Source organism: Haplochromis burtoni, unplaced genomic scaffold (genome assembly GCF_018398535.1).
Source record: "Haplochromis burtoni strain Fernald_Lab_line unplaced genomic scaffold, NCSU_Asbu1 Contig_1, whole genome shotgun sequence".
Taxonomy (NCBI): Eukaryota; Metazoa; Chordata; class Actinopteri; order Cichliformes; family Cichlidae; genus Haplochromis; species Haplochromis burtoni.
The window spans coordinates 1,749,430-1,776,144 of record NW_024582362.1 but is presented as its reverse complement, the minus strand read 5'-3'; the positions used below and the strand labels follow the sequence as shown (position 1 = coordinate 1,776,144).

General features: G+C 40.2%; 3 protein-coding genes across 4 annotated transcripts in view; all 3 read left to right on the top strand.

Annotated features, from left to right (window-relative positions):
• The first annotated feature begins 1,900 nt into the window (after positions 1 to 1,900).
• On the top strand, positions 1,901 to 7,450 carry cry-dash (cryptochrome DASH). The gene is made up of 14 exons (XM_042220123.1): positions 1,901 to 2,391; positions 3,456 to 3,628; positions 3,999 to 4,092; positions 4,177 to 4,307; positions 4,401 to 4,549; positions 4,638 to 4,726; positions 4,831 to 4,904; positions 5,018 to 5,107; positions 5,197 to 5,276; positions 5,370 to 5,429; positions 5,533 to 5,690; positions 5,803 to 5,922; positions 6,112 to 6,288; positions 6,909 to 7,450. Exons 1-14 carry the CDS (start codon positions 2,329 to 2,331, stop codon positions 7,014 to 7,016), a joined length of 1,566 nt encoding a protein of 521 aa, XP_042076057.1. The 5' UTR covers positions 1,901 to 2,328; the 3' UTR covers positions 7,017 to 7,450.
• A 243-nt stretch (positions 7,451 to 7,693) lies between these two features.
• Positions 7,694 to 11,074, top strand: myd88 (MYD88 innate immune signal transduction adaptor). The gene is made up of 5 exons (XM_005912314.3): positions 7,694 to 8,159; positions 8,571 to 8,702; positions 9,443 to 9,620; positions 10,146 to 10,237; positions 10,346 to 11,074. The coding sequence occupies exons 1-5, from the start codon at positions 7,850 to 7,852 to the stop codon at positions 10,498 to 10,500; spliced, it is 867 nt and encodes a 288-aa protein (XP_005912376.1). The 5' UTR covers positions 7,694 to 7,849; the 3' UTR covers positions 10,501 to 11,074.
• A 510-nt stretch (positions 11,075 to 11,584) lies between these two features.
• The window catches only part of oxsr1b (oxidative stress responsive kinase 1b), a 43,859-nt gene continuing 28,728 nt past the window's right edge, over positions 11,585 to 26,715 (top strand). For both annotated transcript variants that reach the window (XM_005912313.3, XM_005912312.3), the window contains exons 1-2: positions 11,585 to 11,966; positions 20,560 to 20,672. In XM_005912313.3, the coding sequence (XP_005912375.1) occupies positions 11,897 to 11,966; positions 20,560 to 20,672 (183 nt within the window). In that variant the 5' untranslated portion in view covers positions 11,585 to 11,896. The remainder of the gene's footprint in view (positions 11,967 to 20,559; positions 20,673 to 26,715) is intronic.

Sequence of the window (26,715 nt, the reverse complement as noted above, 5' to 3'; positions counted from 1 at the left end):
GTACCTCCATGGTGGGAATCTCCTGTTTCACCACATCCCAAAGGTGCTCTATTGGATTGTGATGTGATGATTGTGGAGGCCATTTGGGTACAGTGAACTCATTGTCATGTTAGAGAAACCAGGCTGAGATGATCTGACATGCTGTGTTATCCTGTTGGAAGCAGCCATCAGAAGATGAGTACACTGTGGTCATAAAGGCATGGACATGGTCAGCAGTAATACTCTGTGGTATCTAAACAATTCTTAAAAAGGCCAAAAGTGTATCAAAAAAAATCCCCCACACCATTACACCACGACTGCGCTTAACTGCTGGGCAGGTTCGATCCATGCTTTCATGCTGTTTACACCAAATTGTGACCCTGTCATCAAAATATCACCAGAAATTGATTTGATTTGATTTGATTTGATTGATTAGCATTCAAATTCAAATCTCAGTGAAAACAGTGAAAAAACAAACAAACAAACAGTGAAAACAGAACAAAAATCTACCATAAAGAAAGAAAGCATGAGACAAGGCTAATCAAAAGGTATTGGCTGAAGCATTTGCTTATTACGCCAACCCTTTTCACAAAATATCTTTTTGTATGCAGCTCCTGTACACAGGGCTTGAAGAAAATAATAAAACAAAGCAAAAACCAAACAAACAAACAAACAAAACAAAAAAACAAGAAAAAAAAACTTTCCACCTTAGATAAGTAACTACATCAAAGCAAAAGAATCAAGAGGTTGTTTTTTTTTTCTCCTTTTTGCTCTTTTCATTCTTGATTTATATATTTTTCTATTACTCTATTTTTAAACATGTTTTTAAACAAGGAAAATGAACTACACCTTTTTAAATCACTGTCATAACTATTCCACAGGTTAACTCCTCTAACAGAAACACATCTCTGCTTTATATTTGTCCTTATCTTGTTTTTTTTAAAGAAATCTGTTCCCCTTAAGTCATATTGACTCTCTCTGACTTTGAAATTGAGGCACATAAGACCAAGAAACATTTTTCTAATCTGTTCGGTTTCAGTGAGCCTGTGTGAACTGCAGGTTCAATTTGCTGTTCTTTTTCGACAAGAGTAGCACTCAGCATGGTCTTCCATAACTGTAAACAGTAGGGATGGTTGTGTGGAAAAATCCCAGTAGATTAGCAGTTTCTGAAATACTCAGACCAGCTTGTCGGGCACCAACAACCATGCCACGTTCAAATAATTTAAACAGCCTTTCTTCCCCATTCTGATGCTCAGTTTGAACTCCTGCAGGTATTCTTGACCATCCTTAAATGAATAACAGCCACATAGCTGATTATATGTTTCCATTCCAAGCAGCTGGACAGGAATAAAGTGGCCATGAGTGTGCATTTTATTTCACCCACTTGCTTAATTCTTTTCTATTTAGATCACAGGTTCTCAAATTTTTCTGAATCACTTACGGAGAAGAAAATTCTCCATGGATCCCTTCATAATCGTAACGTTAAGGGTATTACGCTTATTACTATTTGTGCTGCTTACATATGTATTCTTACTGGGCACGTGATGTGACCTATCAAAATCAAAAGTTTCTTTTGGCACCAAGATAAAGTGGATGGGAGTAAAGGACACAGCATGATTGTTTTTGTCATAGATGATCTCCAGCTGTTGATATGTACTTTTATATATTACAGAACAGCTTTATGAATTATTTTGTGGACCTGGCTATGGGTGTAGACACCTGGGGGTTTTGTGACGTCATTTGTAAGAGGCTCGGTTAAATGACTGAACGTTTTGTAATTGTGCCTTACGTTTTTATTACTTTGTTGTTTTTATGTCAGTCTAACTGAATAATAGTTATAACAGACACATCCCTATTACATGGTAACTCTGTTTTAAAGAAAAAATGGGATGTAATTTAAAATTGTGTATGTATATTCAATTCAATTAAGACTCAATAAAATAGCTTTTCTTCAACTCTGCAAACTCATGGTTAGGACCATATTTTCATAAGACTGTATAAGGAAAGGCAACACACAAACACACTACTTAGTTATCCAAAGACAATACGAAATATGATTTATTTTTTAAAATGTCAGTATAAAGCCTAATTTGAAAATAACACAATATAAATAGTTAGATAATTTTGACTAAAAACGATTAACACCAACACTGTCGGAGCAGCTGTTAGAAAACCACCTTACAAAACCTGCCGTTTTGTAACGTCGTGTCTGAAAACGTGACTGCCAGAGAGGAGCCGCCGAAGAGACAACTGACGCTAACCCGGGAGGTACAACTCTCTGACACCGAGGTCTCTCTTCCTCAGTGCTTAAAACAAGACTATTGCTGCTGTGGTGGAAACAAAGCAAACATGTCTTCCTCCCGTACAGTAATATGTTTGCTAAGAAACGACTTGCGTCTCCACGACAACGAGGTAAGAACATGAGTTTGTAGAAAAAAGTGCGACGTTGTTAAACTTAAATGTTTTAAAAAAAAACACGATTACTTCGCATGTTAATTATTTGATTTGTTGACGACATTAAAGAAATTGTTTAAACATGTTAACGTCGACATTAAAATTACAATAACTCCAATATAGCCTGCAGCCACGTTACAGCGGTATTACTACCGGTACAAGACCTCCAGAATAAAAGCATGTTCCCCAAAACTAATGATTACACACTTTTAATTTTTAAACTGGACTGCTTTTTAACCCCTATCCTGTTTTAAGTATCTAACTGTTAGATACAGTTAGATACTGTAACAGAATCTAACACTATCTAAGGTTATTTTCGTAGCTGCAAAAACTGCATAAATAAATCAAAATTTCGAGTTAGTATCTTGACTTAATAGCTTAAAAATTCGAGTTACGTATCTCGAAACTTCGACTTACTCGAAAATAAATTCCAAATTTGGACTCTGCCCAATGACTGTAGAAAACATTGGTTCTGCCTGGCATTTCCCCCCCGGTGGTGGAAACAAGCTTCCACAAACTTGTGACATCTAGTTACAATTTAAAAAAAGAAAAAAAAAGAAATATATATAAAACCGCACCTACCCCACCAATTAAGATGGGTACATGTGAACAAATCAACTTGTTAGAGATATTCTTCACTGAACCAACCCCCCCCCCCCCAAAACAAAAGCATTGAGCATGCTTGCTAACTTTCAGGGAATTTTAAATATTAAATTCAATTTTCGTTTATTAGGTTTTCTTTTCTTTTTTTTCTTTTTTTATAAAGTAAACCATATCTAGGGTGGTACTGAGTGGTTAAATGTACAGCAACTTAAGAAAGCAACAGCAAATAGAAAAAAATGCAAAAGCACACAAAATGTATTTATTTAACACAATTCAGTGAGTCACATACTCTACTTGGAGGACAGAAACAAGCCCACCTCTACCATCCATATCAATAGTCAAAGGTGTTTCTATCATAAAATCAAATGTGCTGTTTCACATAATTGCTGCAGTATGTTTATTGTATGCTCGATATGCAGCTTTTCCACTGGGCCCAAAGAAACGCTGAACACATAGTCCCGCTGTACTGCTTGGACCCCAGACACTATGTGGGCACTTACAACTACAGCTTACCAAAGACTGGGCCTTTCCGTCTGCGCTTCTTACTGGAGAGTATCAGAGACCTCAGAAACACACTGATCAGCAAAGGCAGGTAATAAAACTATCACTCACAAGATTTTTCTTTACCTAACCCCACTGTCAAGTTTCGCCTTTGCTACACTGTCGCTAACTCACAGTCTCTATGAAAGGTTTATAAGAGATCAGTTTACTTTTCTATCATGTTATTGTTAACTCAGTGAAGACACTGGCCTTGGCTTTCTAGGATTGAATTGATACGTGTAACAGGATCAGGACGCACCTGGACTTAACAGCGGTTATGTTTATATTAGCATTGCTTCTGCACACACTGTTCCCATCACTTTTTCCTGTCAACTAGCACTCTACCCAGGATGCAGCTTGCCTGGCATGGAATGAGGCTTATATATGTGTCTCTGTGTTTATTTTGTGTGTGTGTTTGACAGCAATCTCGTGGTGAGACGGGGTAAGCCAGAGGAAGTAGTTGCAGACCTCATCAGGCAACTGGGCTCTGTCAGTAGTGTGGCTTTCCATGAAGAGGTGCTCTCTCATATTACAGATAACAGCAAAAGTGCTGTCTGGCCATTGGAGCGTGGTTTTCACCATCATGTGCTTTTTCTACAGGTTACCTCAGAAGAGCTGAATGTGGAGAAAAGGGTAAAAGATGTGTGTGCACAGATGAAGGTCAAAGTTCATACCTGCTGGGGCTCTACATTGTACCACAGAGATGATCTTCCATTCCCCCACATGTCCAGGTGTGAAAGCAGATACAGAGAGGAAGCTACCCTTTTTGTGAAAGATACACTGCAGGTTAAGAAGTGCCTTGTAATATTTCCCTCTGTTTTTAGGCTTCCCGATGTGTACACTCAGTTCAGAAAGGCAGTGGAGAGCGAGGGCAGGGTGAGGCCAGTCTTCTCAACCCCAGAGAAGCTAAATCCCCTTCCTCCAGGCCTCGAGGAAGGAGCCATTCCTACAGCAGAGGACCTGCAACAGACAGGTGAACAATCCACCAAGACACATGTCCGCGCATTTATTCTATGTGTTTATGATTCAAGCCTAATCATGAAACGCTTTTCCCCTTCCAGAGCCTGTGATTGATCCTCGCTCAGCCTTCCCCTGCAGTGGTGGGGAGAGTCACGCCCTGGCCAGACTTAAACACTATTTCTGGGACACTGTGAGTGCAAAATGTGTTTTACATTAGCTGCTGTTTAGAGAACTATGGAGAAAAAAAAATCCCAGATGATCTATTAAAGATCCTCCATGATGTCTGTTTTAAAGGATGCAGTTGCAACGTACAAAGAGACTCGTAACGGTTTAATCGGTGTGGATTATTCCACCAAGTTTTCACCTTGGTGAGTACAAATGTATCACTGCCTCTCTGCTCCACTTTGCTACATAGAGTTTAATATTTCATTGAGGTAATTCCCGTGATTCTGTCTAATGGTGCGGCTTTGGTATCCTGCAGGCTGGCAATGGGTTGCATTTCACCCAGATATATTTATCATCAGATCAAGCAGTACGAGAAGGAGCGGACAGCTAATCAGAGCACATATTGGTGAGCACACAGGCTGGTGATATGTGAAAATCTATATTTGTCATATTTTATTTTTTCCCTATCTGATGAGCTTCCCTGCTGTCCTACAGGGTAATTTTTGAGCTTTTGTGGAGGGACTACTTCAGGTTTGTGAGTGTGAAGTACGGAAATAGGATTTTTCAGGTCAAAGGTACAGTAAGATGATGTTTTTATGTTACTTTTATTATTATTGTTGTTGTCTGCATGAAAAGGTATATTTCATGTCACTGTGACTTCAACTCAGGACTTCAAGACAAATCTGTGCCATGGAAAAAGGACATGAAGCTATTTGATGCATGGAAAGGTTTGTGCTCTTCACTCATCCTGCATGAATTATTCTTTGAACTGAAACAGTACGTGTAGTATACGAATATAAAGGTGAATTTATGTGCAACTGGAACGTACAGAGGGACGCACCGGAGTGCCTTTTGTTGACGCCAACATGAGGGAGTTGGCAGCGACCGGCTTTATGTCCAACAGGGGGCGTCAAAATGTCGCTAGCTTCCTCACAAAGGATCTGGGCCTTGACTGGAGGATGGGAGCTGAGTGGTTTGAGTCCCTTCTGGTAAGCAGTAGTTGTTTATTATCTTTATACATTATTTCAAAGCTTAGTTGTTTAAGAATATAATATTCAGATATTAATACAAAACTCATCTTTTTAAATGTTCCTTACAAAGATCGACCACGATGTCTGCAGCAATTATGGTAACTGGCTGTACAGCGCTGGGATTGGAAATGACCCCAGAGAGAACAGGAAGTTCAACATGATCAAACAAGGCCTCGACTATGACAATAATGTACGTTTGACGAAGTAAACACCGTTTCATTTCCTTTTGACATTTGTCTAAAACTTTACCTTTTGCGCTTCAAGACAAAACTGCTGAGTCACCTGTTGTGCAGGCTTTGCTGCTTTATTATTGAGATTAAAAATAGGGCAAAATGTGAGGAAATCAGTTTTGACTCATCGGTTTGCGTTTGTCTTTCAGGGAGATTACGTCCGACAGTGGGTTCCAGAGTTGCAGAATATCAGAGGAGGTGATGTGCACACACCATGGTCACTCAGCAACGCTGCGCTGGCCCACGCTCATGTGACCCTCGGCGACACCTATCCTGCTCCCATTGTTATGGCACCTGAATGGAGCAGACACATTAACAAGAAAGCGGTGGGTGTCTGGGGGACGTAGTTAGTGTGATTGTGTAGTGCTGCTATATTAGTGTTTAATCCATAACTGCTGCAAATAAAAGCGCTTAGATATAAATAGACTTACTCCACTATTGTTTGTACGTTCTAGTTCTTGTACTTCTTATCTACTACAGCTCTAAGGCCTAATTGCACTTTTAACCCACTACATGTATCTGGCAGATATTACTACATGTTACTCTTCAGCTTTATCTAAACTTAAACTAAACTTTCCATAAATAATAATATACACTTCTATCTCAGTAAATAGAAAAGCGTCTGCTGCTCCAGTCTATTTGGGGCCCCTTGTCACGTTGTCACCAGTTCCGCAACAAGAGAAACACTTCCCCTTAAAGTGTTTCATTTATTAAAATCAGAAGAGGTCGACACTTTCATTGTGTTGTTTTAGAAAATAAAAAAATGTTAATATAATTTGTGACATAACATTGTTTTTGTGTCTTTTCTACCCAGTGAAATATCTTGCCATCCCTCAGATGTATTTAAAAACAAATTCTACATTTCTTTCCTTATTTTATTTTTAATTGTGTGTATTTTCTTTTATACAGTTTTAAAAAAGTTTTTTTCTTTCTTTCTTTTCTTCAGGGTGGCACAGGACCTTCACCAAGAGGAAAGAAAGGCCCGTCTCACACCCCCAAACAGCATCGGGACAGAGGCATCGACTTCTACTTCTCCAGAAGCAAGAACCTGTGAACACGTGGACGCTCCACTGATTTAATCTTGAACTGTTTCCATGAAAATCTGTCTGGCACATTGATGTATTGATTCAGGGAAGCTGAAGAATGAGGATTTGAGGAAGCACATGTTACGGTGCTTTAACTTCACCGATCAGGCCATCAGTTCTGTAGAAAATTGCCACATCGAGGGCCTTCTATGGATCCTTCGCTGCGTTTCCGGCTATGCAGCCACTGTGAAAAACCACAGTGTGGTTTTTTTATGATTCAGAATCACCTGCAATGACCTCATATGATGTTTTGAACAGATTACTGTTACTTTGTTCTTGCAGGTTTTCTGTGCATTTATACTTTGTTTTTGCTTTATGTGTGATGGTTACAAAACGGCTATATTAAAGTTGCTATCTGATGCACTAAATCTTGACCTCCATTTATCAGAGCAAGGAAGTCAGTCCGCTCTTTCTGAGAAGCTATACAGATGAGAGTAAACGGGAACAGAAAACGTGCGTGTCTATTTATTTTCAGTGGAGCTCGCTCCTGTGAGAACTTTCATTTATCCTTGACAAGCTCTCTTCTCTTGTGGTCGCAGTTGTAATAGTAATAACAATAATGTCGGTGTTTTAAAAATAAAAGAATCGCACTTTGGGTTGTTAGCTCCACTTGGTACATAACACATCTCCTCCCCCCGTCTGTGACGCACTCCAGCGCAAAGACTTCACTTCCTCAGTCAGGTAGGTTGTGTTGTAGACTTCCGACACAACACAGCATTTCAAATCACGTCTATCGTTATAATGTTTAGTCTTTCTTACTCATACAAAAAACTCCGTTAACTTAACCGGAAACTTTTGGAACATGGCTTGCGCCGACTCGAAAGTTGACTTGGAGAAGATTCCTCTCGTTGCGCTAAACATGAGCGTGAGGAAAAAGCTGGGACTTTATCTGAACCCCAAGCACACGGTAGCAGCGGACTGGATGGCGCTCGCAGAGGCCATGGGCTTCAACTACCTGGAAATAAAGAACTACGAAGTGTCCAAAAACCCAACCTGTACGGTTCTGGAGGACTGGCAGGCCCGGAGCACAGACACGTCAGTGGGGAAGTTGTTGTCAATGCTCTCGGAGCTGGACAGAGAAGACATCGTGGAGGATCTGCGACCACTGATAAGTGCGTTACTGCCATTCCACTTAGATCCACTTGTCTTTAATAAATAAATGCCTGTCGTCGATTAGGATCGATTTTTTTTGTTGTTGCATTGATTAGGACCGGTCATAACTTCTGCTTATTCTTAATGCATGCTTGCTTTTGTACCCCACCTTGCCCCTGTCGCCTGGTTCAGGAAATTATTAACAATGAATTCCAATGTTGCTTAAATAGATCTTACACTCGTGACTAAGAGAGTATCTTTCGCAATATTTGCCCAAATGCGTAAGCGTTAGTGTAATAACCGAGTTTAAACACAGCTATATGTCCATCACATGGAGTCTGCTGCGTTTGTACCTACATTCCCAAAGCATCTCCCTGAACTGACTGCATGTTTGCGCTCATGTGTGCGGTTTTGCGCCGTTTTGTTCCCAGATGAGGATGTCCGGAAGTACTGTGAGAATCTTAAAAAGAAAGCTGAACCCCCGCTCCAGGTTCCTGAGGTCGACAGCTGTGTCCCTCGCACCCCTGAGAGGTCTGGGATCACTGTGGATGATGACCCTGAAGGTGAGCATTTGTATGAACTTACAATAATATATATGCATACACATATGCTCACATTATGTCGAAATATTTTATAAAGAACCTCCCATTAGCATTAACAATAACGCTTCAAAGACAGCGTAAATGACTCAGCACATGTCCTCTAATCTGCTCATCTTCAGCATCGGTGCAGTATTACTGCCACTGTCACTGAAAAGCTCTCTTTGCTACATTTGGCTGATATGGTTAAGTTCTGCAGCCCTATATGCATTAGTTTTAACTGATTGCAGCTTAACCAGCTACATCAGCGATCACTGTATTTGCATAATGATTTCCTTCACTTTGTAAATGTAGGCGTCCTTCGAAATTCACAATACTTATTAATATCAACTTATTATAGTTTTTTTCCTTAATAAACAGCACAGACTCATCTGTTATATATTCGAAACTTCGAGACTTTGTAGCTGTTTGTTTGTTCGGGGGTGTTTTCTGTGGTAAACTATCACAGGGGAAAAAAACACTCCTACTTGTCACTTGTCTCTTCATCTGACCATTTATCTGAAGCACTAATCGTGCACTGCTACACGGCCTCGCTGCTCCTGTTTCCTCCGCAGCCTTGTGGTTTTCTTATTATTCTTATGTACTTTGCTCTAGGAGTTTTATGTTGTGTCAGTGATGCGAGATGTTTCTGATTAATGGCCCTCTGTGTGTGTGTTTGTGTGAAACTTTAACCATTGAGTTGAATCGAGATGTTTTGAATCCAGGGGTTCCCGAGATGTTTGATGCCTTCATCTGCTACTGCCAGAGCGACTTTGCGTTCGTCCACGAAATGATCCGTGAGCTGGAGCAGACGGACTACAAGCTGAAACTGTGTGTGTTCGACAGAGACGTCCTCCCGGGCTCCTGCGTGTGGACCATCACTAGTGAACTCATCGAGAAGAGGTGGGACACTGACACATTTACTAACCTGGTTTTTGTTTGGTCTTTTCAGTTTTGAAAAAGTGATTAAGCGAATGACGTTATGGGGCCAGGTGTGAGTCTGAAACTCCAAGTAGGTCATTATGGTCCAAAAAAAGCAGTTTACATGATACTGATTTACAGTTTTTTTTTTTGTTTTTTTTGTTTTTTTGCAATTCAATTTTGCATTTGTTAGTCAGATGCAACACGAATTCCAACAGGCGCAGTCATGAAGCATGCACTAGCGCAGGATGTGGTTCAGACTTGTTTGCCGTTTGGTTAATAATCTGTGTATTCGTGCCTGTGCGTGTCGATAAAATGTAGAAATGGAAAGTTCAGAGATTGTTTAGAAAGCCAGACATAACTAACGTCAGTTTCATCTGAAATTCAGATATTGAAAGTCACCTGACAGAAGAAATCCAATTCTCAGCCAGTCGTGTTTCCTGAAATCTCTGTTTTCTTGCTCTCACAGTTTTTGCAACTGACTATAATATGTGACCTTGCACGCAGGTGTAAACGGATGGTGGTGGTGATTTCTGATGAATATCTCAACAGCGATGCCTGTGACTTTCAGACCAAGTTTGCTCTCAGCCTTTGTCCTGGTAATGCACACACACATATATAAATATTTTATATTAAACAACCCTGTTTTAATTTTTCTGGCTTATGCATGCAGCTTAATCATTTATATTCTTTTTTTTCTATTTCAGGAGCTCGAAGTAAACGCCTGATTCCAGTGATCTACAAGCCGATGACAAAGCCCTTCCCCAGCATTTTACGCTTCCTCACCATTTGTGACTACACCCGGCCTTGCACGCAGGCCTGGTTCTGGACTCGGCTTGCCAAAGCTCTGTCGCTGCCATAACTGTGGAGCAGGTGGTTAATCATATTTCAAAGTGCCTTTTTGTTATTCCATTAAAAGATTATGTTGGACAGTGGCCAAATGCAACATTGGAGGAATCTCATGATTACACTGTATGTATATATTTTACTGCTTCAAATTGCACTTCCTTTGGAGACGATACAGATTCCTGCACACTGTCATTATGAAAGTGAGACTGCACAGTAGCAACAAAGTTCTCAGTGCACAGAGTCATTATCATATTATGAGATTTCCACTTCTAACAGGGGTTTTGTGTGGCCCTATTTTGTGTTTTATGTGTGTTGCATTGAAAAGAAGGGTACATTCTTTTGCCACTTCCTCTTTTGAGCAAACTTGTTCATGAAATTGAAGCTTAAAGAGGAAGAACTGTTTTGGCTCTGATACTTTCACAAGTTCAGTTCTACTGACAGCTGACACCTGCCTTTTTGTGCAGCAATTCTGTTACTGTGGGATCTCTACTTTTGAGTTTGTGTTTTTAAAATGCTCTTTTTAGACCAATTAAAATAATGTTGTTGTTTTTTTTTAAATAAACGAATAAAGTTAACGTGGTGTATTATTCAAAGTCTTTGTTTGTTTGTTTGTTTGTTTTTAATAAAAAATTAATAATATGGAACTATAAAATGAAATATACCTTTAGTTTCCCTGCATTTGTTGTGACTGTGCAAATCCTGTATGGTATAAAATAAACCACCAGAGGTCTCTAATTTAATGCGGTAAGGAAAACTGTGGTGTACGCTTTACAGTAAACGCACGAACACCCAATCAGAAAGCAGTATACGTGGTTCTGTCCAATCAGAGGCAGGCTCTTGCTGGAGAAACATGCCTCCTCTCACAGACTGCTCATTGAGAATGTTAATCCCTGACTTTTCCCTGTCAGGTGTTTCAGTTGCCTAGCTTGGTGGTTTGATGTTTTCACATTGTACGCCATTCAAACTATATTATATGATGAATCAGTAGAAGCATAATGTGCTAATTTTAGTGGAAAAGAAGTGGTTTATATTGAGGTAATAAGTTGAACCTAAACCTGTAAGGGCACACTCTGGGGCGATGTCGCGTGGGATCCGCCATTAAAAGTGTGGCGGAAGCACTCGGCTTGTTTCGGCAGTTTTCCGAACCGCAGCACTCAGCATCGATAGTGTGCCACACTCAATATGTCCGCCAGGAAGGGTCACATTTTCTCAGTAGGAATGCGGTAGGCGGGGCTGCTAGGCTAGTGTCAAACTTTGGGAATGACAGGAGTGCTGCAGGATTCGCAAAGAAGGGGAAGTGTCGCTCTTGTTAGTCCTGTTTGGATTACTTTGACTAATTTTTACGCCCGCTTTTTGGATTCGCCACCTTTCTACACACAGAGAGTCCTGCCCCAGCGGATCCCTCAGCCATGTCGGAGGACCTGAGCTCCCAACCCTGGTCCATCAACAAAGATGATTACGAGCTACACGAGGTGATTGGTATGTGATCCTTAGCTTGTTAGCTACGTGTAAACCGTCAGTTTGAATTTCCCCGTGAGCTCTCTCTGAACGCAGGGGTTAGGACGATGAACACAAGCTCGTACCATTCAGATGTTAACCGAACAGAAAGAAGGCATCCTCCTTCTCCTGAGCTGCGTTGAGTTCTTCGCCTTTGGTAAATTGGCCAATTCTAGCCGGGCGGTGTTGTGACTTGGGCAGTCAGAGGAATGCCTCCCCCGAGAGCGATGACCCCGTCCGCTGGGGCTATGACGAAGTCGTAAACGAACGTTAATAACGTTATAGTCTACGTTCTGGAAAATAACTGCTTTCATTGAGCAGCTCTTCATACATGTGAACAGCTAGCTTGATACTTTCATAAATAGACTTTAGCTAGAGGACGCCGTATCTGTGGATAGCAATAGTATTAATTGTGTCACATTTAACCTGCAGGATTTATTTATTTATTTTTTAATAGAAGTGACAAAGTTATTTTTTGGAGGGGGTGGGGCAACTAAAAGTAACCCATGTAAAGATACTGTAGCTAGGCTAAAACTTAAACCCACTGTGTTATTATTCACTCCTATCTCATTTTGTAATACACTAAACACAGGAGCTAAAAGCCCCCCTCCTAAAAAAAAAAATACATAAAATAATAATGATGATGACAGGGCAGAATTTGCAGGCTGTAGTCCTCAAAGTTGGGTCAATTCACTGCAAGAGCGTTTACTGAGGACCAGTCAGTATTAGAGGGCTTCACAATACTAATCTCATGGCTAACATAAGCAACAATCTTTTAATATTTGCTCTTGTTCCTCTGATACTATTCTAAAGTTAAAAAAAAAAAAATTCCTGGAGGCTTGTTTCACCTTTCCTTGCAGCGTTAAGAGGATGACTTAATGAGGAGCTTTCACTTGTGTAGTTATGAAAAGTCCAGCCCCACAAATAGATGACCTGTCCTACCTTTGGGCTGGCTTTGTTTAAAAAATAAAAAATAAAAAAAATAAATCTCAAAGGGAGAAGGTGAGGAGAAGAGTGTGAAGAATATAAGCAAAGTATTGTTCCCCCAGACGGGTTCATTTGTGCCTCTGGTTCACTTTTGCCCAGGCAGTGCATGCTTCCTCTACAGGGAATCTGTATGTTTACAGAGGGTCAATTTTACAAGCCCTAAAGCACCCTTTTGTGTATTTTTAAAAGAGCTGAAATTAACTTTGACCCAGTTGTGCCCTCCCCAGTTTCTTGGAAAATTTGTACCGGGTCACCACGCAAGATAACGCCCTGAAATTTGGCATGCCCACAAAGATAAAGCCCTTCTTGTACAGCAATCAGCTCTGCTGTATTTTCCTATGAAGTGTTTTTAACACAAAATTGCTCACAAAAGTTTGAAACTAGTGAGACTGTTTCATTGTTGAACCGATTATTAACTTGGCCTCAGAAAGCGGTTGTACAGTGAGCCTTAGTTTTGTCCCCTCAGATTATTTTCAGGTTGTGCCCCTTAAATCTGAACATGCTGGTTTACTTTGCATGTCATCGAGTTTAAGGAGATAACCATCCGTGTGAGGCTGCATCCTCGGGCTCACACTTTAAACAAGAATATTCCTGTTCCTCCTCAGCTTCAAAATTACAGTCCCCTCTCTCTCTCTTTCTCTTTTAAAAGTTGAAGGAAAGATCTAAGATGCTGCAATTTCCTCTCTTGAGACCAACCATGAGAAGAGCTATTGGTTTCTTTTAAAAAAGCTAAATTTCCCTTTCTATTCTCAAAGCTTGTATGCTCTTCTTTAGTCCACGATTACGCTCTTAAAGACTTCTTATGTTCTTAGCACAAGTGGGAATCACATTAAAGCAAAGTCCCACATTCAGTCTTGCCCTCGGGAGTTACATATATGTTTTCATGTCATTGTGAAATAACTTGCTGAGTGTCTTCTTTATCATTTGTTTCATAAAACGTCAGGCAGGAAATACAGAAAAATCCTCATGACACCAACTTAAATCTTAAGGTTGTTTGTTTTGAGACAAAACCAAAGCGACTTGCTATTGCAATTACAAGGTTGAAAATGGAAAATCACAGGCCTTTTTCTTTAAGAACCTCATCTCACTTTCTTTTTAATTTAATAAAATAGACGCTGACTTCTTCGCTGCTGATGGACTTTCAATAGACGGACCAATTGGCTTGGCTTTTCTTTAGTTTGTAGCACTCAGGTATTCATTAGTGGAGCTAAATTACTACTGCAGATAAGAGCAGGAGCAAGCCAGGCTCCCCTCTGAACCCACCTCTAGTCCTCATCCTAGCAGAAAGTGTTGCATAGATACTGTATAAATGGTCTCTTTTCATGGAGATGCTGCACAGCTCTCTGCTCGGCTGAGAGGCTCCTGCGTCGAGGATGGCTCTGTATACACAGCGTGCCCATCGAAGCTATTGTTTTCTGTAACTTCCCTGGGGAAAGAGGACTTGCTATTACATGGTTCACACCCACTCTCTCCCTCTGTTAAGCATTGGATCATACTGGACATGGTCCATAGGAAAATAATACAGCTCTCTCTCCGATCCTGGATCATAATTTAGATCATTCATGTTGGCAAATCTAGACTGGAAACTTTCTGCTTCCAGTGTTTGTATCCACCAGCAACCATGTTTCCTCCCTAATGCTTGCTCTGTCCCTTAGATGGCTTTAAAAAAACCTTCAGTAGATACCACAACAGGATCCAACCTCAGGCTAAGATTTCTGTAATTTAATGCCATTTTAAGGCTTTAAGCCTTAGTTTTTAAAGTAGTTCAAGCTGGAAGATGAACATGGAAGAGGAATATGCACTAAAAGGCTGTAAGTGCCGGACCGGTGCAGTTTCTAGTCATGTGTGACATTTCTCGTTGTACCTTTGAATAACTTGTGGAATGTCAGCCAGGTATGCAGAAGAAATGTAATAAAAGACAACTGACGTCAGGCACTGAAATGGCCTGGTGAGAGCAGGAAAGATATGGTGAGAGAGCCGCTGTCACATTGCAGGCCACAGCTGAAAAGGGGAGACATTGACTCAGGCCTTATTTCGTGACATCATAAAGTATTCTTGCATACAAGCTGGATTATTTTGTATGTCATCGAGTTTTAGGATGTATTGTATACAAGTGCTATTTTACACTTGTATACAGAGAACGCATAGGTACAGGTGAGAATAAGAAACCACAAAAACATCATCCATCTGGAAAACATTTTGAATTGACTTTTTGCACTTTCATGGACAGAATAACATAATTGTATGTTTAAAAATTGCTTTTAATACTTGGATGAAAATCCTTTGCAGTCAATCACTGCCCAAAGGCTAAAAACTATGGACGGCATCCAATGCTGCGTTTCCTCAGTTGCTGCTTGTTTTTTGGTCTTTCCACATTCAGTTGTATATTTAACAACTGAGCAGAGTGCTCTGTTGGGTTGAAATCAGGCGACTGACCTGCTCGTGCTCGTTTCTTTACCCTGAGAAACTCTCGGGTCGCTTTTGCACCGTGAAGTGCTTTCTGATCGATTTTGCAGCATTTGAGCTGAAAATGTCGCCCTGTATGCTTCACAGTTCATCCTGCTGCTTCTGGGAGCAGTCACATCATCAATAAACACTACCGACCCGTTCCACTGCCAGCCATACGTGCCTGAGCCATAACATTGCCTCCATTATGTTTGACAGATGATGTGGTATACTTCAGATCGTGAGCTGTTTCTCTACTTCTTGATACTTTTCCCATCCAGTTATATTGTTAACCTTCATTTCATCTGTCCAAAGATTAAATTGGACTTTTTTAAGGACTGTGCAGACTCTTTAAGATGTTTTCTGGCAAAGTCTAATCTGTCCTTGACTGTAACCTGTGCTTTGCACCTTGTTGTTTAACACTCTGTATTTACATTCCATCGCTTGAATTTAGACCTTGACAATGTTACTCCTACTTCCTTGAGCATGTTCTTGACTTTGTTAGACGTTATGAAGTTATTTTTCTTAACCATGGAAATAATTCTGTCATCATGCACTTTAGTTGTCTTCTGTGCTCTTTCAAGCCTTGGCCACTGGTTTTGCTGTCTGATAAGTTTATTATGATTTTTCAGTCTAATGACTGGCCTCCTTCACTTACATTGACATCTCTTTGGGCTTCATATTTAAAATTGCAGTGAAAGGCTATTAGATAAAACTCAACACTTTGCATCCACTTCAGATATTAAGGAAATGGGCCTCAGGTAATCACGAAACTAGTCGTGCCTGTGAAAATGGTGGACTGTATATATAAATGGGTGTAATTCCTAAACAGTTAAAACAAAACATTTGTAAAAACCCCTTGAATTAAAGCTGAAAGTCTGCTCTTCAACTGGCCATTGTTTGTTTAGTGGCAAAATTACAAAAATTCTGACCCCATGATCTGTATGTTGGCTCTCATTAAACCCTCATTACAGTATTTAGACTCAAATGGTAAATGCTGTTGCCCCCCCCAAAAAAAATCTATAAACTTTGATGTGTCATTCACAAATAACAGGGTTATAGTATAATGCTGCCATGCCAAACTCAACTTGTTTTGAGGAAACATGCTTACTGAAAACACTTTCTTCTTCTTTTTTTTTTTCCTTCTCCAAAGATGCTTCTCTTACACAAGTTGTTTTCACGCTGTATGCAGCTGTACTTGCTATTTGGAGGCAAGCGGGTTGTTGCACATACCGTGTTTTAAAACTAAATGTGATGAATGATCTTAAACTTCCCTCTGATGGTAATTAAGACTCAGACAGCTTCAGACAGTAAATGGACCCTTTGGTATATGCAAAATCTGTAGGGATGCTTCCTCTTGACTCAGCACTTGGGTAATTATAGATCTTAATTACTGGAAACCAGGAAGAAGTATCCCCACTCTAACTGCGTTCATACAGTCATTTCTTTAGATGTTTTGGCTACAGTTCAGACAAAAAGATAAAAACAACACCTGAAAAATCTTGATTTCTATTAAATCTATATGCGTATGAAAACGCATAGAAATAACCAAGGTAGCGTAACGCCATGTCAACATGTCACATTTTCAGCTGCCGGCTGGATCGTCTTCATTTGATTTCGCCTAATGAATTAACTTAATATATGAATTTAATTTTGCCATCAACTTCCAGAGCAAGCAAAATGTCGTCGTCGTTGTTGTTGTTGTGCTGCTGGAAATAGAAAAAAAAAATCTGAGCCAGAACTTTTGAAGTATTTGTTTTCATTTATGTGGTTTGACAGTAAATAAAGTTGATTCATTTATTTATTAATTAATGCACAAAAAAAGGGGGAGGGGGGGGGGAACAGAAGAAGAAGAAAAACTACTGCTTTATATCTGCAGCCTTTGTATCTGTGCCAGACTGCTTAGTAGATTAGATGCTTCAAAGCCCTGGCACTACTGCAGTGCTTGCCTTTTGTGAGTATGGCTCTTTTGTGTGCTCTCTCTCATTCGGGGAGAAAGGTTGGTGATGATGTGCTGTCTGTAAGAATGACGGTGATGTGACTGAGGCTTATTTTGTAAGATCTGGATTTTTTCTTTTTTTTTGACTTGGCTGTATTCAGTGAGTCATAATAAGGTCAGACTTCTTCTCAAATTGTTATTAGCTTGCTGGCTTTTACCTAATGAGATTTTCTGCATTTCCCTCTGTGTGCATCATAGTTTATTTACTTAATTTATGTTTTTTTTTTTTTTTTTTAGAAACTAAAAGATGAGGTATTTAAAAATCCTTTAAATGAACACGTAGCAGACACACGCCTGCTCTGTGAAACTTTGTGCTAAGGTGGGGGAGTTGCAAATAGCAGCTGATAAATTGGACTACATGTCCTGGTGGCTCTTGGTACCCTTTGACCGCGCCTGCTGTTTACCCAACAGCCTTCCCCTTTTCCATGCTCTCCACACACATGCTCTCCAGCCTGTCCAGCCACCCCTGACGACTCACTGTTTGTTTGTGTGGAGGAATTTACACTCCACTGTGTACAGGGAAACTGTCTCTCTCTGGTTCTGCCAGGGGCTGAACTCCCATCACTGGCCAGCCTCCAGAGGTTTGTTTGGTATTGGTGCAGGGAGTGGAGGGGTCGGGAGGGGCTGGAGGATACATTTACAGCACTGTTCAGCCACCCCTCCAGCGTTCAACGGTGGAGCGATCCATGATTACTTGGACGGTGCAGAGTTGTGCAAGGACAACCGCACATTATGAAGAGGTTACAATTAATAGATCGCACCCACCCTGTAGGAAGTAGGATTTCATATTTTGTGTATTCAAGATCAGTGAGCGCTGCTGTAGAGGGATGGAGGGGTGGCAGCGAAAGAGGTGGGGAGAGGACAAGCACTTTTAGTTAGCAATATTTCCTCTGTGCCACTGTTGTTTAAAATACAGAGAAAACATATATTGTAACTTTCTAATGTTTGCAGGTAACAGATTAACATTTGATGGGAACATTTTATTGAAGTTGCAATAATTTGATAAGTAGTCATCAGCTGGAATCGCTTTTTTCTTTTGTCCTTTTCAGTCACCACATCCTTTGCTCCACCTTGCGTTGTTGGTTTGAAGAAGGCAGATACATTAATTACGACAGAAACTTGTACAGGATAAATTGGGATCCACAGATTTTGCCATTTTATCCTGTACAGAGCTTGGAAATACGCAGATATCTTGAACAAAAACAGCTGGATTATGTTAACTTCATGTCTGTCATGTCATTAGGGAGAGCATTAGTTTTTAATTTGAAAAGAGTTGGGGTTTTTTCCTGTAATATGCCCCCTTTTTAAACTTCTATAAACAACAGTCTCAATGAAAACTCCAAACAATGAGGACTTTGTTAATATTTGGGCATAGCTTAATATGAGGGCACTAGAGGTTAGAAAAAGCATACTGGGGGAGTGGGCCAACTCACCACTAACTCCTTCACTTACCAAAGCCTGTTGCAAGAGGAGAATGTGCTACTTGCATTGGCAGGCGTCACTTATACACGAGAGATCTTGTGGAAGCAACCTTGTTTGCGCGTGCTTGGTGCTAAATGAGAGCAGTGAGGGGGCAGTGAAATTACTGCGCACTATACAGGGGAACATTTACATGCTTTTAGTCCTAAAGTATCATGTTATTCAAGATAATGATCACCCACTTGTGTTTAATTTGCCATAAACTTTATTCAGATTGTAATCTACATTTTTTGTTTTATTGTGCATCAGATTAGTAGTAGGCTAAACAGATGTAAGGGTTTAACGTATGCATTACACTGAAAATGTTGTGTATTGCCAGCTAGAGTTTCTGCTCTGTAAGCCCTGGTTTTTCACTTCAGTAATAGAGCAATGTTAAAAAAAACAAAGAGGGAGAGGAAAAAAAGGGACTTGTCAGGGATGAAGCTCTTAAGGATATATAAGGTCAAGCAGTCACTGGCTCCGATCAAGCCTGCTTCATGAGAGAGGATCTGCATGAGCGGATTCATAATTGATGAAAAAAACAGTTAAGCCGTACCAAAGAGAATTTGGATGACATGTCGGAGTATAACACGGTTTAACCTTCTTGAACTCTGAAGGAATTTGAGGTAACAGATAAAAGTTATGTTTATTATCCTGCGGTAGCCGTGAATTTTGGATGTGCTGTGCAAAAGGCTTGAGCCACCGTTCTATTTCTTTTTATTTTGCTTCCAAGGAACCAGATTTTCTTGTAGTTTTCAAAGTGGTCTTCAGCAGTAGTTCATTTTCAGTCCAGTCTTTATATCTTTATACTTTATATAAAAACAATAACTAAATGATAAAGATAATTAATACTCTACTGTGAGTAATTTAACCATTAAAAAGTCACCTAACTCAAAGGATTAACCAGTGTTTACACGTAACGGACAACTTCACCAAGAACCAATTTAAACTGTATCTTTAGACGCTTTGTTACTAGCAGCCCGTCACAAAAACGGCCTATTTCTTTAGTTAATCTATGAAAAAATGCCAAAGATAACAGTTTGACGAGCATAAAACAGCATTAAAAGCCTCATCAGAAATGGTCTCAGTGGATGGGTGGAAGTCAAGAAGCCATTATTAAGGAAATGTAATGGAGAAAAGGCTGAGGTTTGCCAAATTACATAAGAACTGGACTGAAAATCAGAGGCAGCGAGTCTAATGGAGTGATGGAGCCACATTTTTGGTTCGTTCTCAGGCGGTGAAGGCTCTGTCATGGATATATATATCGGTTATTTCATTACATATAAACTCTATGTGCTTAACACAGAAGATAAAGACATAAAAACCTGTGTATGACAGCAAAACAAAAACAAATCAATCACAAAACCAATGAAATCCCAAATAAAAGTTACTATAGGACAGTTTCCTCCACTGAGTGGCTTGAATCACCGTTAGAGTCGGGGTAAAGAGTTCAGACATCTGGAAGGAGCTTAAAATAAAAAGGAGATGGCTGATGTGTATCAAACGGTGATTAGGATTTCTCTTTGATGTCTTCTGTTGGAAGTTTTCAGGGCACATATAACTTTTGGAAAACGCCACCATCCGTCGGGAGAGGCTGAAAAACATTGCCGGGGAGATGAACTATGACCCACCTTTGAAAGAATGACCGATCAAGGTATTAATAACTTGTTTTCTTGTGCGTTTCAGGGAGTGGGGCCACAGCTGTGGTTCAAGCAGCCTACTGTATACCACGCAAGGAGAAGGTGGCTATTAAACGCATCAACCTGGAGAAGTGCCAGACCAGCATGGACGAACTCCTGGTAAGACACATGACACTGCTAATTAAATGTATGTCAGACTGAACATTTTTGTGACCTTGTTACCTTTCATGTGTGATCAAAGGCCAGCTACTCCCTTACAGCACAAGATTTCATTTAGGGCTTTGTCTCTGTGATCTGTACATGTGGATGGAGTTAGTTCCACCTCTGCTTTTCATTACTCGTTTTCTCCGAGCCCTCCTCCAATCATCCCTGTCACTTCAAACACTATTCTGATTGTTCTCTGAAGGAGGACTCCACTTATACTGCCAGGAAACTATTAGACCACCACGGGACATCTTCCTCAGGGCTGTATTGGAGCCTTCAATACAATCGTTTGCTGCCGCTCTGAACATTTGCTTTATGACTTGTGGTTCAGATTTTAACGGGAAAGGTAGAGTGATTAATGAAGTTCCTCTGCAGAGAAGGGGGAGGAAAAAAAATAGGATTCTTGCTCGTGGCTCCTGTTCTGGCTTTGTTGATGAAAAGAAGTTTCTCACGCAGCTTATGTATTTGTCTTCTTTTTACCTTTGTTTCCCACTTCATAACAGGAAGATGGTTTGCTGACAGTTCTCCTATTTCAAAGCAGGCCTTTTTAATAGCACACTACTTGACTTGGACACAATCTAGGCCAAACTGTGTATTAACTGTCAGTAATGTTTTTACAGAGCGTGCACACACACTCCAGATTTCAGGTCTTTCAGGTGATAAATGAGCTGATGTATAGACCAGAAGTCTGCTCTGCTACTCATCCAAGACTCTGTGGGGGGGGGAAACCTGTGGGAAATGAATATTGTGTAAACCTATATGTGTGCATAGAAGATCACGATAAGAGATTGCTGTTAGCTCACTTGCAATACAACCTGAAAAGGATCCTATCCCCCTGCTAGCCCTCGAAATTCTGGAGGATGAATCAGGGGAGTGTTGCTCCCGGATTCTCGGACATGGAATACAGCAAGATCGGATTTCCTGCCTACAGTTTCTCCCCTAGCTCCACATCCAGCTGGGTGCCCAGTTAAAGGATTTACTCTGTGAAAGAGCTGCTTTAAATTAGGATGCAACAAGCGTTTGAAATTCTTCCTTTACACTCTAGATGTAGAAGGCCCTGAAGTTTATAGTTGTTACTGCTTTTAAAGAGATGAACGTCTTCCTGTTGAGGTAGTAGCTGATTTTATGCTGCGTGGATGAGTTTTCAGCTTTTAAAGATGTTTAAACTCCGTTTTGCTCATTACGACCTGTGATCGATATTTTAGAGGTGTTAAAAAATATAAATTCCAAAAATTAAAAATTGGTATTTCTGACAACAAGCAGTCTAAATTGAACCATTTCTGAGAACTAGATGACAAAGACTGATTTTTGGTATATTTTGCCTTAGATTTGCAGTAGTTGTGTGTGCACGCTGTAGTGACATCGAGTCACAGTGAATGTGCGTGTGTGTAAGGTCCAGAGTCGCTGATAATGACGTAAACATTGCTTCTATAGTGGCTTCTCTGTGTGTCTGCCATCAGTGTGTTTCTGTGGCACCAGTTTGTGAGCCACCACTGTATTCAGTTGGGGACAATAGCTCATTTATTTTTTGCTCCGTTTCAAGGCCATCGGATACTGCAGATACTGAATAGATCATTCCTTATATAGAGAAAATCTAAGTGGCGTGAAGTGGTACTCTGTTTCCTGGAAAATATAAACTTATTTCGAAGGCACAAGCTGGTGATCAGCCTGGCGTCATTGCAAATTTTTAGACCCATCACAAGATGGAGAGACGAGGTCGGTGTCACTTCCTTTCATGTTGCATCACTTGTGTCACAAGGTCATTTTAAAGAGCATCTTTGCTTCCCTATTTTACCCACTCGTGGTTTAGAAAAATGATGTGTAATTGGCAACCGCTGCTATTATTGCTCTATATATAAACAGTATAATTTCAGTTAAGGAGAGCAGCAGTTTTATTCTTCCGTCAAAGGAAAATCACCAGTATTGAAATTAAACTGTTTTAGCCAAGTTGGACTTAATTTAATTAAGAATTAAATACATTTTTGTTTAACAAATATCAGGAAAGTGCGCAGACTTGCACTCACTGGCCACTTTAAAAGATCTCTGTTCAACTGCATGTTAATGCAAATATGTAATCAGCCACTCAGAGCAATGCAACTCTGCTTTGACCTGATAGGAAGGCAGCAGCAACTTGAATAACCACTTGTTACAACCAAGGTATGCAGCAGCGCATCTCTAAACACAACACATGGCAAACCTTAGAAATGGGCTGTAGCAGGAGAAGACCACCCTGGTGATCAATAGAAGTGTTATAGCTAACTATGTCCAAGCCTTTGTGGGTATACTTTGTGTACCCACTTTCTGATGGCTGCATCAAGTGTGCTAATTTGCCACAGGATAAGCTCAAATAATCTCAAACTGTTTTCTTGAACATGGCAGTGAGTTCACTGTATTCAAATGGCCTCTGCAGTCACCAGACCTCAGTGCAGCAGAGCACCTTTGGGATGTGGTGGAACAGGAGATTCACATCATGGCTCTGTAGCCAAGAAGTCTACAGCAACGGTGTGATGCTATCATGTCAATATGGCCGAGGTAATGAAGTAGCCAGTGGGTGTAAGATAACCTTAACTACATGCAGAGCAGTTGTACCTCCCGGAGGCCCATTGTGAGTCAGGGAAAGACCCCGGGCAGTCTCTTATTGAAAGATTTTAAAAGGAAAAACAAACCTGAAATATGAGAATTTTTGTTGTTGTCATAATATAATCTTTCTGTAGCGTTGAAGAGCGCATGTCGTGTTCAAAATTAAGGACAAATGCAGGCGAATTTTCTGTTAAGTGAGTAAATCCCAACACAGTGCCACACTACCAGGTTAATGTTTGTACCAAAATAATTATGTAATAAAAACAGAGTGACTAAGTGCGTTTTGGTGTCATTTACAAGCCTGCAGCTTCTGTCCTCTGCTGTCTCTCTGGATGTTTCATACACTTATATACACAAAACGCTATTTATTTTTTCCCCGCCCACATTTTACCAAGACATGCCGCTGTGCTGCCCAAGCTCTGACCCTGAGCTTTTTGTTTAACTGTAATCATTTAAGCATAACGCTACCCAACCCGTGAACAGTAGCCAATCAAACAATGACAGTAAAGATGACAGTTTTTGCAGTGGCACCAGGATTCTGTCAGTAGCATTAAGCCAGGAAGTGAGGGGTCTCTGAGGAGATGAATCATTTATTACATATAAGCTAATGTACATACTCATGCAGCTTATGAATATCACACAGATGGTCATTAGTGTAGTTGATTCGACATTTTGTCCTATTTAGGATACCGAAGGTGCTTCTTCTAATTTCTTCAATGGCTTAGATATTAAAATCCTAATTGTAATCTGGTCCAGGTGAACTTATTTGTTGTGCAGAGGTGTGTCAGCTGTGTGCTTTGCAGGTTAGATGCACTGAATGAAACGGCTCTATGCGCTGGCATGAAGTCATCGTAACACCCAACAAAGGCCAGGGGAAAGACTGGTTGGAGGAAGTAGTTTTGCAATTTTTATGATTTCAGCTTCAGTAATCCCTCAACAGAAAGCATATAGAACATGTGGATGACAATGAGGTCTATCAAAAAAAAAAATGTCTGACAACAGTTAATGGTTAGCACAGTGACTACATTGCTCAATTTAGGTTTAATGTTTTGACCAAGTTCCTTTTATTAAGAGGATTGAAGAAGAATTTCACCTATTGCATAAAGTACAAAGTCAAGGACATTGTAGTTTATGCAGGTAAAGTATTTGGAAGATACTTGAACTACTTTTAAGACAAAACACAACGAGTGAGCATCAAGTATTGAAAGTTGCACAGTTAAAAATATAAAAACTGTTTTGTGTCATGAGAGCATTTCCAGGATCATTGCTGCAGAATGGGTTTACAGCCACCTAATCCTCACAACAAAGAGTCTCCCTTTCTCACATCGTCTGCTGGAAAAGATGAGAACTGCCAACTGCCCGAGTACCATATATCCCCTGTTATCTCATTGTTTTTCTCTGCTGGGGTTACCCTGGCTGGTCCACAGAGCAAAGAAGAGGGAGGGAGAGCCTGTCTCACCCTGATGGGGAAGACGACTCGCATGGCTCACTTTCACTGACAGACTTAAATGTATTCAGCTGCTTGATGATCAAATATAACTTAGTTTAGAAGCCAAGTGTGGGTATGTGGGCTCACCTGTTGGTTAGTAAACTCAAAACATCTGTGAGGTTTCTCAGTGTCTTTTTTCCTTGTTTATTTATTTATTTTCTGGGAAACTTGGGTACTACTACCCTTTACACTCTGTGTGCATTTAAACATGTCTATAATTTTTGTGGTCCAGTCACTTTGATGCACGCCTGTAGACTCCCTTATTATTATGTCACTTCACCTTCTTAACCCTCTTTTTGACTTCTAAGGACAACACGGCATCGCCCACCAACCCCAGCAATTCTTAGGCACTAACTGAAGGGCCCAGAGTCGATAGTGATGACTCTGCAGCAGATGCTTGCTGCTGCTAATGCACATTGTGTAGCTAAGCATTTATGCTGATTGAATATTTGACTTTGATTGCTTACTCTTTGGCTCACAGGCATCTATTGATTGATACCTTAGCTTGAGTGTTAAGGCTTCTCCTTTAAGCACCTTACGAGGGGGGGGGTGGAGCAACCTATCAACCCAATACCCTAATGTCGTAATTTGTGATAAAACCCCAAATCATCTTAAAACGTTGTTTGCACCTTTTGTATCAACAGTATATTTATACTGATAATATGTTCATACTTGTTTATACTATATGTTCAGATGAAATGGTGTCTATTCTGAATCAAAATTATTAGCCAATCACCAAGGTTTTTTTTTCCTTCAACGTGGCTATTCAGCGTTCTGCAGAAAGCATACATTATTCCTGTTTGCACACAACAACGGAATTATTTTGCTTACTTACTTTATTATCAAGCCGTGTCACAAACCTCTGCTTTAATGATGGGCTTTAACTTTGTAATACTCAAAGATTATAATATTAAGTTAAAACTGAGGGTTGTCTTCCATTTTGCACACAGTACAGAAACTTTAGCGAAGGTTTGAGCTGTCGCTTGATAAAGCAACCAAATTAAAAATATAATATAATATAAAATGCTTAAATTTCTTTTTATTTCTTTTTTGGACACAAACCAAACTTTTTGTAATTTTTATTATTTACTCAACACTCATACCAGGGTTGAATGGTGTTTCTCTTGTCTTTACTGTTTAAATGTTGCCTTTATCAGCTGTTGTGAAAGCCGATATCAACAGATGAACAACTGGCAGCTGATCATTTTGGCACTATTTAACTTAAAACTAAAAGGATTTTAAAAGTGGTTGGTGGTCTCCTGACACTCTTCTGCTCGAGTGGTTAATAAGAAATAAGTTGCGGTGGCTCTGCAGCTACAGGTTCATTCACTTGCCGAGCCTTCAAAACCTGCGTGAATCAGTGGTTCCACCCGCGAAGTCGGACAGATTTTATTCCTCTGAGGAAGCTTGTCTGTCCTCGAATGAATTTGGAACTGGTGCTGAAGTGATGGATTAGACCTCTGTGCCAGCATTACCTCAGCTCCCTTCTTTACACACACACATACACACCTACACACACACACACACACAGCTTTAAAGCTGTATAAAAGGCTGAGTACAGACTGCGTTGTCTTTTGTTTTTAATCTTTGCAGGGATGTGCATTACACTGACTGTGCCTGTGTCTCTTGTGAATACTGACATCATTAAAATTTTAAGGATCACGCTAAATTGAAAGAATAGCAGCAGCATCAATGTATTTGTCGTGACTGTTCAAGCTTTTCTCATCCTTTTTGGATGAAGTGAAGTTATTATAATTAGCTATTAGGCTCTATTTGTTTTGGTTTTGTTTTTGAGATGAAATCACAAGTAAGATGTATTGAGTCTTATGATAGCTCATCTTAGAGCCGACAACTCTGTTAAGAGCTCTAAAAATGTTTTTCTTGCTCTTCAAATCATCGGTATAGAACCTTTTGGCCCTGAAAATTTCA

Coding starts and splice junctions, on each gene's coding strand:
- cry-dash (XM_042220123.1), top strand. CDS start 2,329: ATGTCTTCCTCCCGTACAGTAATATGTTTGCTAAGAAACGACTTGCGT. Junction 5,923..6,111: donor GCCTCGACTATGACAATAAT/GTACGTTTGACG, acceptor TTTGTCTTTCAG/GGAGATTACGTCCGACAGTG. Junction 6,289..6,908: donor GACACATTAACAAGAAAGCG/GTGGGTGTCTGG, acceptor TCTTTTCTTCAG/GGTGGCACAGGACCTTCACC.
- myd88 (XM_005912314.3), top strand. CDS start 7,850: ATGGCTTGCGCCGACTCGAAAGTTGACTTGGAGAAGATTCCTCTCGTT. Junction 8,160..8,570: donor GGATCTGCGACCACTGATAA/GTGCGTTACTGC, acceptor TTTTGTTCCCAG/ATGAGGATGTCCGGAAGTAC. Junction 9,621..10,145: donor AGTGAACTCATCGAGAAGAG/GTGGGACACTGA, acceptor CCTTGCACGCAG/GTGTAAACGGATGGTGGTGG.